The sequence below is a fragment of the Ipomoea nil genome, unplaced genomic scaffold, assembly GCF_001879475.1.
Source record: "Ipomoea nil cultivar Tokyo-kokei standard unplaced genomic scaffold, Asagao_1.1 scaffold0804, whole genome shotgun sequence".
NCBI classification, from domain to species: Eukaryota; Viridiplantae; Streptophyta; class Magnoliopsida; order Solanales; family Convolvulaceae; genus Ipomoea; species Ipomoea nil.
In genome coordinates, this window is record NW_017617232.1 from 2,561,006 (window position 1) to 2,573,778 (window position 12,773).

General features: G+C 35.0%; 2 protein-coding genes across 3 annotated transcripts; one reads left to right on the forward strand and one right to left on the reverse strand.

The window, feature by feature from the left end:
- Window positions 1–956: 956 nt before the first annotated feature.
- LOC109177414 (UV-B-induced protein At3g17800, chloroplastic-like) lies at window positions 957–3,687 on the reverse strand. Its single transcript, XM_019326791.1, has 4 exons — window positions 3,588–3,687; window positions 3,336–3,494; window positions 2,282–2,580; window positions 957–1,995 (listed from the first exon to the last, which is right to left on the reverse strand). Exons 2-4 carry the CDS (start codon window positions 3,471–3,473, stop codon window positions 1,161–1,163), a joined length of 1,272 nt encoding a protein of 423 aa, XP_019182336.1. The 5' UTR covers window positions 3,474–3,494; window positions 3,588–3,687; the 3' UTR covers window positions 957–1,160.
- Window positions 3,688–8,135: 4,448 nt separating this feature from the next.
- Window positions 8,136–12,505, forward strand: LOC109177234 (protein At-4/1). Of its 2 annotated transcripts, XM_019326554.1 has the most exons (9): window positions 8,136–8,231; window positions 8,311–8,416; window positions 10,628–10,683; window positions 10,853–10,930; window positions 11,243–11,316; window positions 11,428–11,561; window positions 11,657–11,752; window positions 12,131–12,292; window positions 12,333–12,505. In XM_019326554.1, exons 1-8 carry the CDS (start codon window positions 8,169–8,171, stop codon window positions 12,274–12,276), a joined length of 753 nt encoding a protein of 250 aa, XP_019182099.1. In that variant the 5' UTR covers window positions 8,136–8,168; the 3' UTR covers window positions 12,277–12,292; window positions 12,333–12,505. The 2 variants fall into 2 exon arrangements, with proteins under 2 accessions (XP_019182099.1, XP_019182098.1); XM_019326553.1 differs by having other exon boundaries at window positions 12,131–12,441.
- Window positions 12,506–12,773: the final 268 nt, after the last annotated feature.

The window sequence follows — 12,773 nt, forward strand, 5'->3', positions numbered from 1 at the left end:
ATTAAATGAGTCCATACTAGTTTTTAGAATCAAATTGAACACAATAAACATTCAAATTTTAAATTGTTTAATGGGGTAGGATCTTGGCCAAATGTAGTAAATTCATCATTAGTCATGTTCATAATATATTTTCTAATCTCATTCATGATCATGGTTCTTACCTAAATGGCAATGGTTCTTAGCGGGAATTTTCTAATCTCATTCATGACCATGGTTCTTACCTAAATGGCAATGGTTCTTAGCGGGTTACAAACAGGTTTAGTAAACGGGTTCGTGTTAACGGGGTTAACACGATAATATTAACGGGTTAAACGAATTTTAATAGGTTTAACGGGTTGACCCACTAAGACACGAAACATAACGGGTCCTTAACGGGTCAACCGTTAACGACTCGAGACACATTAAGGCGAAACACTAACCCGTATTTTCGTGTCCGGTTTCGTGTCGTGTTAACGGGTCGTGTCCATAATTGCCAGGTCTAACTCCACGCCTACCAAAACGACGTCGTTTTGGTAAGTTATGTAGGGAGTTGACGAGATTATGTGTATTTATTTATACAATTATGTGTATTTGTTTATACAATTATGTGTATTTGTTTATACAATTATGTATATTTTTTTATACAGTTATGTGTATTTGTTTATACAATTATATGTATTTGTTTATACAATTATGTACATTCATGTATATAATTATGTGTATTCTAGTATAAAATTATGTACATTTTTTAACATGAGATTTTTTTAAAGGAAAATTAACCGCTAACACTGTGTAGCAAAATTTAAAAAAAAAAAAAAAAAAAAATCTGAAACGACGTCATTTTGCATCAGGACGCACAATGCAATGCGCGCCCCGCTGCACGATATAAATTGCCGTCAGGGCGCGTAGCGCGCCCCGCTCCACGATATAAATTGCCGTAGTAGTGTTAGGCAAAATTTTAAAGCAGGCTACTAGCATTCTCGCATCAATAGCTCATCTGAGAAGTTAATTTTGGACTTTTGGTAAAGTTTAGCAAGCAGTATATCATTAAATCATCAAAATACTGTAATTATGTACAAATAATCGACACAAGAATAATTGCATTTACCCCTAGAATGGTACTGCATTCACTCATCTAATCCTCCAGCAGATACAATTGTGTGATGCAGTGTGACAAATGATCACTGGGTAACAAAATGGTACCTTGAATCGACATAGCTCTCGACGTCCCAAAGGAAGGACCCTAAAGTGACAGCCTCCATAACAAGCCTTTTCAGACCACTGAAACTAATTTTAATAACTTCATCTTTGGAAGAATCTATGGTTCCTTGAGGTGTGATACCAATCTCAGGTCTACCAAACAATGCTTCAGTATGTTTCTCAATCATTCCTATGGCTTCTTTGGATCTGATGTTTGCGTATCTCTGAAGAGTTTCCGCATCGAGTGCCATCACATAGGATCTCAATCTTGATGGCTTTATTCCATGGCCGAGACCCCCGGGACTGATATCGCCAGCAGAAAATGATTCGACTTCAGGATGGGATTGTGTGGAGCTCAAAGGAGCATTATAGCTATCATCAGATCTCAACTCTTCCCCTGTAACTTGCAGAATGTCACTACCTTCTCTGTCTACTCCCTCAGGAAGAACTTTAATGTTCTTCTCTAGCTGGAATCTCTGGTCAACCCGCTTAAGGAAGTAGCCATACATGACAGATGCAGCATAAACCTGGCCAACTCTAAACTTGCTTATTTGAATATCACCATCACCCAATCTATTTCCTAGAATGAGAGATAGGTGGTTTTGAATCATCTCGTAAGCTTCAGGTGAATGAAGGCATACAAGTTGCTCATCTTTACCAGGCCATATATCTACCCGACCAGAAGAATCCGATGATGGTGAAGTTATGGCTGGAATCAAAGGTACCCCAGCATCCATGAATTTCTGCACCACCAATGCATACAATATCTCTTCCAGGGCTTTTTTCCTCTCTTTGGCCTTGACCTCTGCAATTCTCCTGAAAATTCCAATAAAGATAAAAACAACAAAAATGAAAACACTAATAAGATTTGGATTTCAAAACTACTTTCTAAAAACATTTGTGGGGATGAAAGAAAGAACATTCTTGACTTATTTAATTCTACAATAGTTTCATCTCTATGATGAGAACTATCGATTGATTACGTGTACGTAACCAAGTAGTAGTACCCATTGCCCAAGAAGACCCCCTGCCTTCTAGCCTACAGCCTGCTTATACCCAGGGAGAGAGGTCAGAATGGTCTGCAACCAACTCAAATATTCACCTGTACAAAACTAGGTCGGTGCCAGATACAGATGGTTCATCCTTCTGCTTATCTGCATCATCATCGTTCTGAAGCTGTTCAAGTTGCTGATCAACTGCCGCAGGGACAAGATGTGGATGATTCGTCAAAATCTGAGAGAGAAATTGTCCAATTGGAGATTCAAATTGAAGTGGAGCAATGGGGACATCAGAATCTCCAGAATCAGAAGGTGACAATGACGCTCTAATTGAATTGCATCTTGCACTCCTAAATCCCACTCTCTGATTGCCTGACTTCACATGAGAAACAGAAGGGTGCAGCTGCCATGCAGGAAAAAATCAGCTCAGCATTTAATAACAATGGAACTGCTAGATGTGAGTTACAACAAATTTCAAACAGTGTGAAACAAAGCTTCATCTCAGATTATTAATCAAATGTGAGTTTTGCAAACAATTCGATGGCAAATACAATACAGCCTAGATTATGCTGCATCAGTGATGAGACACACTTCCTTAATTCCTTGAAAGGAGGCACATCTATTACTTGTAAGCTGTTTTCATTAATATTAAACAATTTAGTGGCTTGCCACATCTAAGATCATCAGATGAATTAACGTTAGCAATTATCATCATTCGGTTGAGATTCTCTCAATCACTGCACTTAACTAACAAATACTTCAAATCAATAAAATATTAGATGTTCTAGATTAAGAAACTGAACAAGGAGCATGTTTATTCCATAGAGAAAGACAAAGAATTAGGATGATGATTAATGACATAAGAACTTCCTTCCAGAATCGCTTTCAATACACCAGCATAAGCAAGGAGTTTCTAAAATATTAGTTCGCTTTTCTTCACCAAATTTTTGTTACAGCTTTTCATAATTTTGATTTCTTAGACAAATCACCGAGTATCGTAATACATACTTCTAATTTTCGAATACAAAATCGACCAATATCAAAATTTATCAACCAAAAAAACACTAAACAATTAAGAGCAGCATATTTTACACGTTTCACGTATTCACAATGCACACACCGATCAGAGAAAGGAAAAGGAATCAGCGATCAAGGTACCTTGATCCTAGATGCAGAAAACGGGGAATTGGATCGGAATCTGAAAGAATCCGGCGCGACATGGATAGAAAGGAAGCCGGACTTGACTGGCCCACAACAGACGCCGACCGAAGGCCGAAGAGCAGCTGCCGCTTCCATTCTGTATGATCCTCAACACTTCTGCGCAAAGAGAAAAACGGAATCTCAAAATCAAAGAGAAAACACAACCAAAAAAAAATCAAAGATATTTCCATGGAGTTGAAGAAAACTCACCTTCCGGTTGGCGCAATCAACGCTGTTTTGCAGTTTCTGTAGAATAGAATAGTCTAGATTTGGAGGCACAGTCCATAACGTTTAAATACACGTTTATGAGTTATGACTAACGTGATTCACCTTCTTTCTTATATGCCGTATATACTTACAAAACACACCTCCCATTTCAAGAAAATTACGATGGGTGCCACTAGATTCTCAGGCATTCGTGGGGTTCTGTACTGTTTCCAAGTTGATTTACGGTGTGCCACAAATTTTATTTTATTTTTCTAATCCATCACACCTTTCAAACCGCATTAAATTAAATCATCTAATTTTGAATAATTATGGTCTTTAAATTTTGGAGCGTATCAATGGTTTACGATTCTATATTCATTCCTCCAAAAGGTGCGCACAAGGAGCCCCACTCTTCCTAATCATTCTTCAAAAGTTTTATCTCTATGACCAGTTGAGCTACTTATGCAGGCACGATTTTATATTCATGAAATTACAAAAATAAATTAAGAAACAAATGCCAAACACCTTGTGCTTAGATGACATGTAGTGACCTTTCATATGGTTGAGAAAGTATATTTAAACATATATTACAATGTAATAGAGTCAGTAGCATTCAAAAAAAAAAAAAAGAGGCAGACAAACCATATTATTGATGAAACAGAGTTTTAAACATTTGTATTTTATTACAATAATATATAAATATACATAGAATTTAGTAATTTAATACTTCTTCTGTCTCATTTTATGTGTCAATTTAACAAAACTTGACTGTAGTTATTTTTAATTCAATTTTTCATAATATTAAGTTTAGTATTAGTATACAAAATTTATATATTTAAAACTATACTAAAAGTATTATTAAACACAAAAAAAAAAAAAAAATTAAAAATAAGTAAAAAATACTAAACAAAATAAACAAAGAATAAAGAGTTAATTTGACCAATTAATAGTAAGTATAATAGATAAAATGAGACATAGAGAATATTAAACTTTTATATCACACGATTATTATATCTAACTACACAAGGTGTCATGACTTCCCAAAGTCCCTTAGAACAAGTTGTGGCTTATAATCCATCTCATGACATTTTGCCTCCATGTACAACACATGGCGTAAGTCTTCATCACCAGAAATGTCTATCTTTCACAAGTGTGCCACAACTTATTCTTCTTTAGTTACATTTTAAAGGTATAAATACAACTCCAGACTATTGTATATCATGACTATTTCCTTTTGACAATTAGTACGTGGCATAGAATTAACTATTTTTCATATATGTGTATTTGGGTGTGTAGTTTATACCTCTATACCACCTACTCATCGTACTACCATGGGCCTACAACGAAAGCTATGTATATATGTTAGAGTCCATGACAAGCGATCAATTTACTACAAGGTACGCTAAATGCTCATATTTAACAAAATATTAAGAAATTTCATGCTATAAAAAATCTTACGTACTTAAACTCACACACTAGTTAAACTAATTGAAAGTTTAGAAGATCATTAATTTACAAATTTTAACAAATAATCAGTCAGATGCTTTTGCTGACCATAGAGAAGTGACTAGATCTCATATCCTTGTTGAGAATGCTCTGCCAAGAGTAGAACTGTAAAAATCCCTAAGGGATCGGACCGAGTATACATACTGACAATTCCCATCACCAGAAGCATGAGAGACCAGTCGTTGCAAAAAATTTAAATCAGCAAAAAATCAATTGGTAAAACGTCTCACTCACTCCAAAAAGCTTCTAATTGCCATGCAAATGGATAACCGCCAGTGAATCTGTTCGTGCTCCAAATAAGATCAATACTGGGGATGTGAAACACCTAGATCAAAATACATTGGGAAATAACAATGATCTAATTGATGTGAACATATAAACCATCATAAGATTTGTCGATGTATCTTTATTAAGAAATCATTTGATGATGACTTTTGCATTATATATATTTATGCGGATGACATAAATATTGTTGGGATACACAAGGATTTTGTGGGGCCTATTAATGCTTAAAATGAATTTTGAAATGAAAGACTTGGGTAAAATCAAGTTTTGCTTTGGCCTGCAAATCAAACATCTCCCTTATGGGATTTTCGTACACTAGTTGAATTACACAAACAAGACTGGAGAGATTTTATATGGATAAATTTCATTCACTTAGTACTCAAACGGTGGTCTGATATCTTGAAGTATACAAATATCCATTTAAGCGTAATGGGGACAATGATGATGTTATAGGGTCTAAAGTTCTATATTTGAGTGATATTGAGGCTCTACTCTATCTAGTTAATTACGCGAGACTTAGTTTTACTTTTTCAGTGAATTTACTAGATAGATTTAGTGTTTTTCCAAACAAAAAACATTGGAATTGAGTAAAACACAGTTTCATATATCTCCAATGTACACAAGATTTTTTATCTTTATTTTGGGGGTAACTGGGATATTACGTTGGTGGGTTACTCAAATGCTGGTTATATGTCTGATCCCCACAATGTCAAATTTCATACTAGTTATGTTTTTCTCTATGGAAGTACAACTATTTATTGGAGGTCCGTTAAATAGACTGTAGTTGCTATCTCATTTAATCATTTAAAGATCATAACTTTATATGAGGCATCACTGTTAGTAGTATTATATTATTGATACAATTATTGTGACACTAGACTTAGACTTATAGTATTTGAATTAGTCTTGTAACCTTTAGCTATTGTACAGGGTTAGTTATATTAGTTCTCTATCTATTATCTATCTTTGTAACAGTCTATTCTGAATTAACGAGAATTGTTCACTCATCTGGTATCAGCTAGCTAGGTGTTCTCTTTTCTCTCTCCTCCATTGAAATCATGTCGTCGAATTCCAGCGAAAGAACTGTGACTGCTGCCACCCTCCTTTCTCCGGCCACCCCAAACACGAGACTATATATGGATGATGTAGTTGATACATCATATCCACAACTCATGTGGTATAGCGCGTAAAAATGATACTCTCACTATCCTGTATTAGGACAATGCAGCATGTCTTGCACATATGAGAAATGGGTACATTAAGAAAAACCTTATAAAGCACATTGCACCTAAGTTCTTTTACATACATAGAACTCTAGATGAGTGGTAAAATCCTTGTCGAGAAAGTTCACTATATTGACAATCTAACAGACTTGTTTACTTAAATCATTGCCTACATTCACTTTTGAGAAATATGTTCACAAAATAGGATACACGGGCTTGGAATATTGTTGTCTTCAGGGTAAGCGACAATCCCTAAATGTACTTAATAGACAATCCAAAAACCTTGAAAATTCTGAAGATTATGCTCTTTTTTGTTTTGTTTTTGTTTTTTTGTTTTTTTGTTTTTTGTTTTTTTTTTTGTATGCTTTGAAAGCCTATGGTTGTACTTTTTTCCCCCTTAGCTATGTTTTTTCCCACTGAATTTTTCTTACCCTAAGGTTTTTAATGAGACAACATGTAATAGGTGGTTATACATACATCGTGTATTATTTTCATTGACTAGGTTTTTCTCACAAAATTTTTATAGTGGGATTTTTAACGATGCATGATTATGATTTGGTAATGGTCAAGCGGGAGTATTGTAAAATATATTCTATGTTATGACCATTATTCATGTTTAGCCTATTTTCTAACATGTATTTTTTTAATACATAAGTTTCTCAACTTGCACAAGACTAATCTTAGCCTTTCATATTTCAGTTGTACGTGTATATTCTTTTTTGAAAATTACTGACTCTATTACATTGTAATATATATTCATACATACCTTTTTAATTCTTTTTTAAGCACAAAAAATAGAGTCAACACCGCCTCTACAGATGCTCGATCTCATAACCTCCCATATAGAAAAGTCACTACTGCACAAGGTGCTTCGCACTTTTTGGAGTTCTTGCTTTTCCCGTTTTCTTCCTTTTCTAATGTTCACTCTCTTCTATCTGTATTGTTTTTGGCGTTCAATTATTGTAGAATTATCTCAGAAGATTAAGCTAAAGAAAGCAGACTTTCAACTGCATTTTATAAATTGTAAAATAAATATTATGAAAATTTTCTATTTTCATGTAAAAAAAAAAACTAAAAAAAACTAAAAACTAAAAAAAAAACTAAACGGCACTTAAATATAGAGCAAATTATACTTTTGATCCTGTGACTATTAGGGGTGTGTTAATTTGGGTACGTGACTTTTAAAATTAACAATTTAGTCCTTTAACTATCATTTTTTTAGCAGATTTGGTCCTCCTGGCCAAATTGACGGTGGAATTTGGCCGGAAAGACATTCGAATTTTTAAATCAAATATTAGTGGGGGTAATTCGGTCTTTTTAATTGTAAAAAAAATATCGTTTGATTTAAAAATTTGAACGTCTTTCCGGCCAAATTCCACCGATAATTTGGCCTGGAGGACCAAATCTGCTAAAAAAATGATAGTTAAAGAACTAAATTGTTAGTTTTAAAAGTCACGTACTCAAATTAACACACCCCCAATAGTCACAGGACCAAAAGTGTAATTTGCTCCTTAAATATACACACTCGGCGGCATTAGGAAAAATTGCAAAGGTACCTCAGTATTCTGCAATGGCGGCAATTAGCGAGGAAGCAACCCAGTCCCTCTCTTCCAGCTTCGATCATATCTGTGACGTAAGCCCGTACACGTGTCTGACGTGCACATTGTGTTTACTCCCCGTTATTTATTTATTTTAGCTAAATTGAACTTCAGGAATTTAAGAACGCGATTGCAGAGATTCAAACTTTGAACTCGAACTACAACGCAGAAGTGAAGAAGAGAGATGCTCTTCAGTTTACAATAAAAAACCTACAATCTGGTTTGTTCTGAATTATTTCCGGTACCCCGCTATGTATTTCGAACTAATTTCTCAAGTAAAATACACTCGATTTTTTTTTTTCCATTTCTTTTTACTGAAATTGAACATAATTTACTGAATCAATTGTAAATTAATTACGGTTTTATTTACTAGGATCATACTTGAATCTGGAATTTTCCCAAAAATGCTATGAAGTTGTGTTCTCCTAACATTGTGACTGAAATGTTTGTTCTGGAATCGTGAGAGGTTAGAATGGAATATATATATATATATATATATATATATATATATATATATATATATATATATATATATATATATATATATATATATATATATTAAGAGTGATTGTCACCATGAAGAAAATATTTCTATTATGCTTGAGACTTCCAGCTTGTGTTTCATTTTTGTCTCTGGTTTTGATTTGCTTGATTAAAATGTTTTGTGCCTGTTTTGTTTGTTGTGGCTTAATGTTTGTGGTATAGAACATTTTCAAGGAACATCTATAAAAAAAAATGTTACTGTTTGATCATTTCTTATGATTAGTTGCCATGTCAAAGAAGTAGAATGCTCAAAGTCCTTTTCACTTGTTTGGGGATTCAGGAGGGGTGGATCAATATAAATCGAGGTTCCAAATGAAGTAAAAGTCTATATGAGCTATATTTCTCTTTTATTTCTTCAATTACTATTTGTGGTGTAGATGATCTGAGTGATAACCCTGCCAGCATTGGCTTGAGTGAGAGGAGTAAGACCTTGGCCAAACATCAATTAAGTTAAATGCTGGGTAGCTCAACCTCAGGTTTGTTGAGGGTTATTCAAGGCTGATCCTTGATGAATAGGTTGCCTTGGCTCCTGCATGGCATAGGTAAGAGTATGGTAGGCTAGTACTCATTCTTTCTGATTGAAACCATACTGCCCTCAATAGCTTTACTTTTGCTTATCAAAATCAAAAGTTCATTGAATTGAAACGGAAGAAAATAGTTAATCTAAGAAAGATAAGGAAACTGAAAATTTTATTTGCTGCCTAATTGATTCAGCCAAGGCGGCGGAAACACTCTAATGCAAAAGCATGAGTATGGCTGCTTACATCTAGACTTCACCAACTCTTGTATTTTGGGGCATCATTTAATCGGTTGAACTTTTTATATTTAAGGCTTTGCATGAAAAAAGAACCACCCTCCTCTTCTCTCCATGTTCCATATCTAGAACTAAAAGTCTTGGGTGCATTTGATTTTATGTTCAACTATAAAAATATCAAAAGGACCTTGGGGATGGGTTTTAAATCATACACTGGCTTGTGCTGTCCCCTGCAATAGGAGGCTAACTGAAATGATTTTCAGAGGTGGTGGTTGTGTACTGATTTGATCAGGAGTAACACTTTCGGTGGGTTTTCGTGATGTGTTTATGGAGAGTAAGAGAAGATAGGATTAACGATATCTGGTGCTTCTCCATTGCATATTGTTGAGCTCAAAATATGGCTCAAGAGATCTGGTGCCAGACTGCCAGGTTTTTATCTCTGTAAGGAATTAGTTAAGTCAAGCCTAAGCATAGAAGAGCTCAGGTAAATTGTGAGGTGGGTTGAATGGTTGAAGGCACTCCTTCATTTTAATATCTTTCATATCCAGAAAACAGCCACAACTCTTTCTTTGAGTTGGCTTCTAAGTTGAAATGAACATGCTAGAAGTATACTTTATTTATTTACTTAATTTTTGAAAATGAATCAATAGGCTAAAATTTCCATTTGAAAACCTGTTGCTTATTTGGTTTACATTATCAGAGAGAGAGACGGAGAGAGAGAAGGTTTGCTGAAATTAAGGTACATACAAACACAATATAAGGTAAAAAGGAATATAGATATTATCCTTAAACAAAGAACTTGCGGTAATCCCCTTAGTGAAGGAGTGAAGCCTTAGTTTGGCATTGGTTAGAAATCAGACTTGAAAATTTTCACTTTCTTTTTGACAAAAAATAGTTTATTCAATTATAAAAGGGCAGTTGTATGGATTTTAAACTTCCTGTTTTCCTAATGAATTTATTTCTTTTGTTCCCCTACTTTTTGTATTAAAAAAAGGGAATAAGATCATTAAAATTGTATGGTCTCATATGGTATCATAGTATAAACCTAAATTACCCTATTTTTTTTAACATATGGTCTCATTTTTCCAGGCAGATCTTTGATAACATAATTCTCTGGATATTTAATTCATGCAGAAAATGAGCGGCTGAGAAAGATTTATACCAATGTGTTTAACAAAATGGCAGATCAGGTTCATTTTTCCCCTGCAAGTAGTGTTTTAAGAGTTAGCCTTTAAATTTTATAGGTGAACTTAAATGATATCCAAGTGACAACTATCAAAGAATGAGCTCTGAGTGACCTTTCTATGCTTTATTTCTCTATCAAGACGACTGTTTTCGATTATTTGATCAAGGCAACAGGTTGAAAGCCATACCAGTTGCCAAGTCTTGAAGGATGAACTGAAAAAAGCAAATGATGAGCTTTCCCAGAAAGAAAACGTGAGTTGATGCACATCCTTATAAAATATTGAGGCTTTTTCACCTTCCTTTACACAGATTTTTCTTATCATAAATATGAAGTAGAATAATGCATGTTGTATCCCTAGTTTAACCATTAAACCCTTTTTGCACGGAGAGGACAATATTTTACTCTGTAAAAGATTGTAAAGCATAAGAAATTTTATTTTATTTTTTTTAACATCTTGGCATCTTGCTGGTAACTGTAAAAGACTGACATATTCAGATTATTGAATAGAGACCAAACTCACTCGATTAGTTTTTGCAATTTGTTTCCAATGGACTCGCAACCAGGAATTTAGGATTGCTGTTGAGTCACTCAAACAAGAACATGCAATGAGGATTCAAGACTTGGAATCTCAAATCAGGTGAGTTTCATTTCATCCACTTGTTGCTGAATGGTGTTTGACTGATTTTTAGAAATTCCATGCAAAGGGATTTTGCTTAGTTGTTAAATTTTTTTTTATTGTGGTGCCAAGAGAGCTCCAGACTGAAAAGGTGGCAAGTGAAGCAATTCGTAATCAGCTTCACCAAGATTTAACAGTGCATAAGAACCACATAGAAGCTTTGGCAAGAAGATTAGAACAAGTTTCTTCTGATGTAGAGTCTAGATGTAAGGGTGCAAATAAACTTCTTTGCTACTTTTCTTTACCTGTTCTGCTGTCAAGTTCTGCTGACCGGTTAAACGTCAGAAACCTTTTGTGTCAGATTATTATGAGATTCAGGGCTTGAGGGATTGCCTCCTGGTTGAGCAAGAAGAGAAAAATGAGTTGAACAAGAAGCTCCACGATTCGGAAAAAGAATGTAAGTGGCCTAGCTAGCTGTTTGAAAAAGAATATGCTCTATTTCGCAGTTCCTGAAAACTTCATCAGGCCTGATTTAAACTCAACTATAGTCTATAGATAGGGATGGCAATGGGTCGGGGAGGGCTACATCCATCACCCAACCCACCTTATATTTTCTCCACCCACCCCCAACCCGCATCGGGTGAACTTTTTGAAAACCCACTCCCGCCCCACCACACTGCGAGTGCCCATTACTTAAAAGAATATATGGGGCGGATTCGGGTGATTATCCTCGGGGCAGATTGAAATTGCCATCTTTATCTATAGACTTGGAGAAAATGAGATGTTTCCTTTTATAATCTTTCACTTTGAGTAAAATGATTGGTTGGAGTTTCAGTGCTTGTTAGCAGAACAAAACTGGTAGAGTCCCAACAAGATTTAACTTCAAATCGACATGTGGAAACACTGAAGCAGAAGATTATGAAACTGCGGAAGGAGAACGAGGTTCTTAAAAGGCAAATCATTGACAGAAAAGAGGGCTAAGATAAGATGCCTTCAGTGTTTTGATACAGGGAAATCCAAAGAAAATAATGACAGCTGTGTAGTGCAGAACCAATTCTACAAATAATATGGATGTTTGTGATTTGTGAATCTGTTGCTTGGTGCTTAATCTTTGTAGATATATTAATCATCGACCCGGAGTGTGTATTCTGGAAATTGAAGCGGATTCCTAGTTTGGGCAGTTGTGATTTTGTTCACCCCATACACTTTCCATTGGTTGTATGGAACTCTGAATATATATATATATATATATATATATATATATATATATATATATATATATATATATATATATATATATATATATATATCATGGTTGCAAAACTCGCCTAGGCGGCACCGAGCCTTGCCGTTTTGGCCTAAAGGCAGCCAAAACTCGGTCGGCCGCCCAGGCCGCCTGGGCGGCCAAACTCAGCCTCGGCGGTCAAACTCGGCCGAGTCGACTGATTTTGATTTTTTTGACCGATTTTGTCTGATTT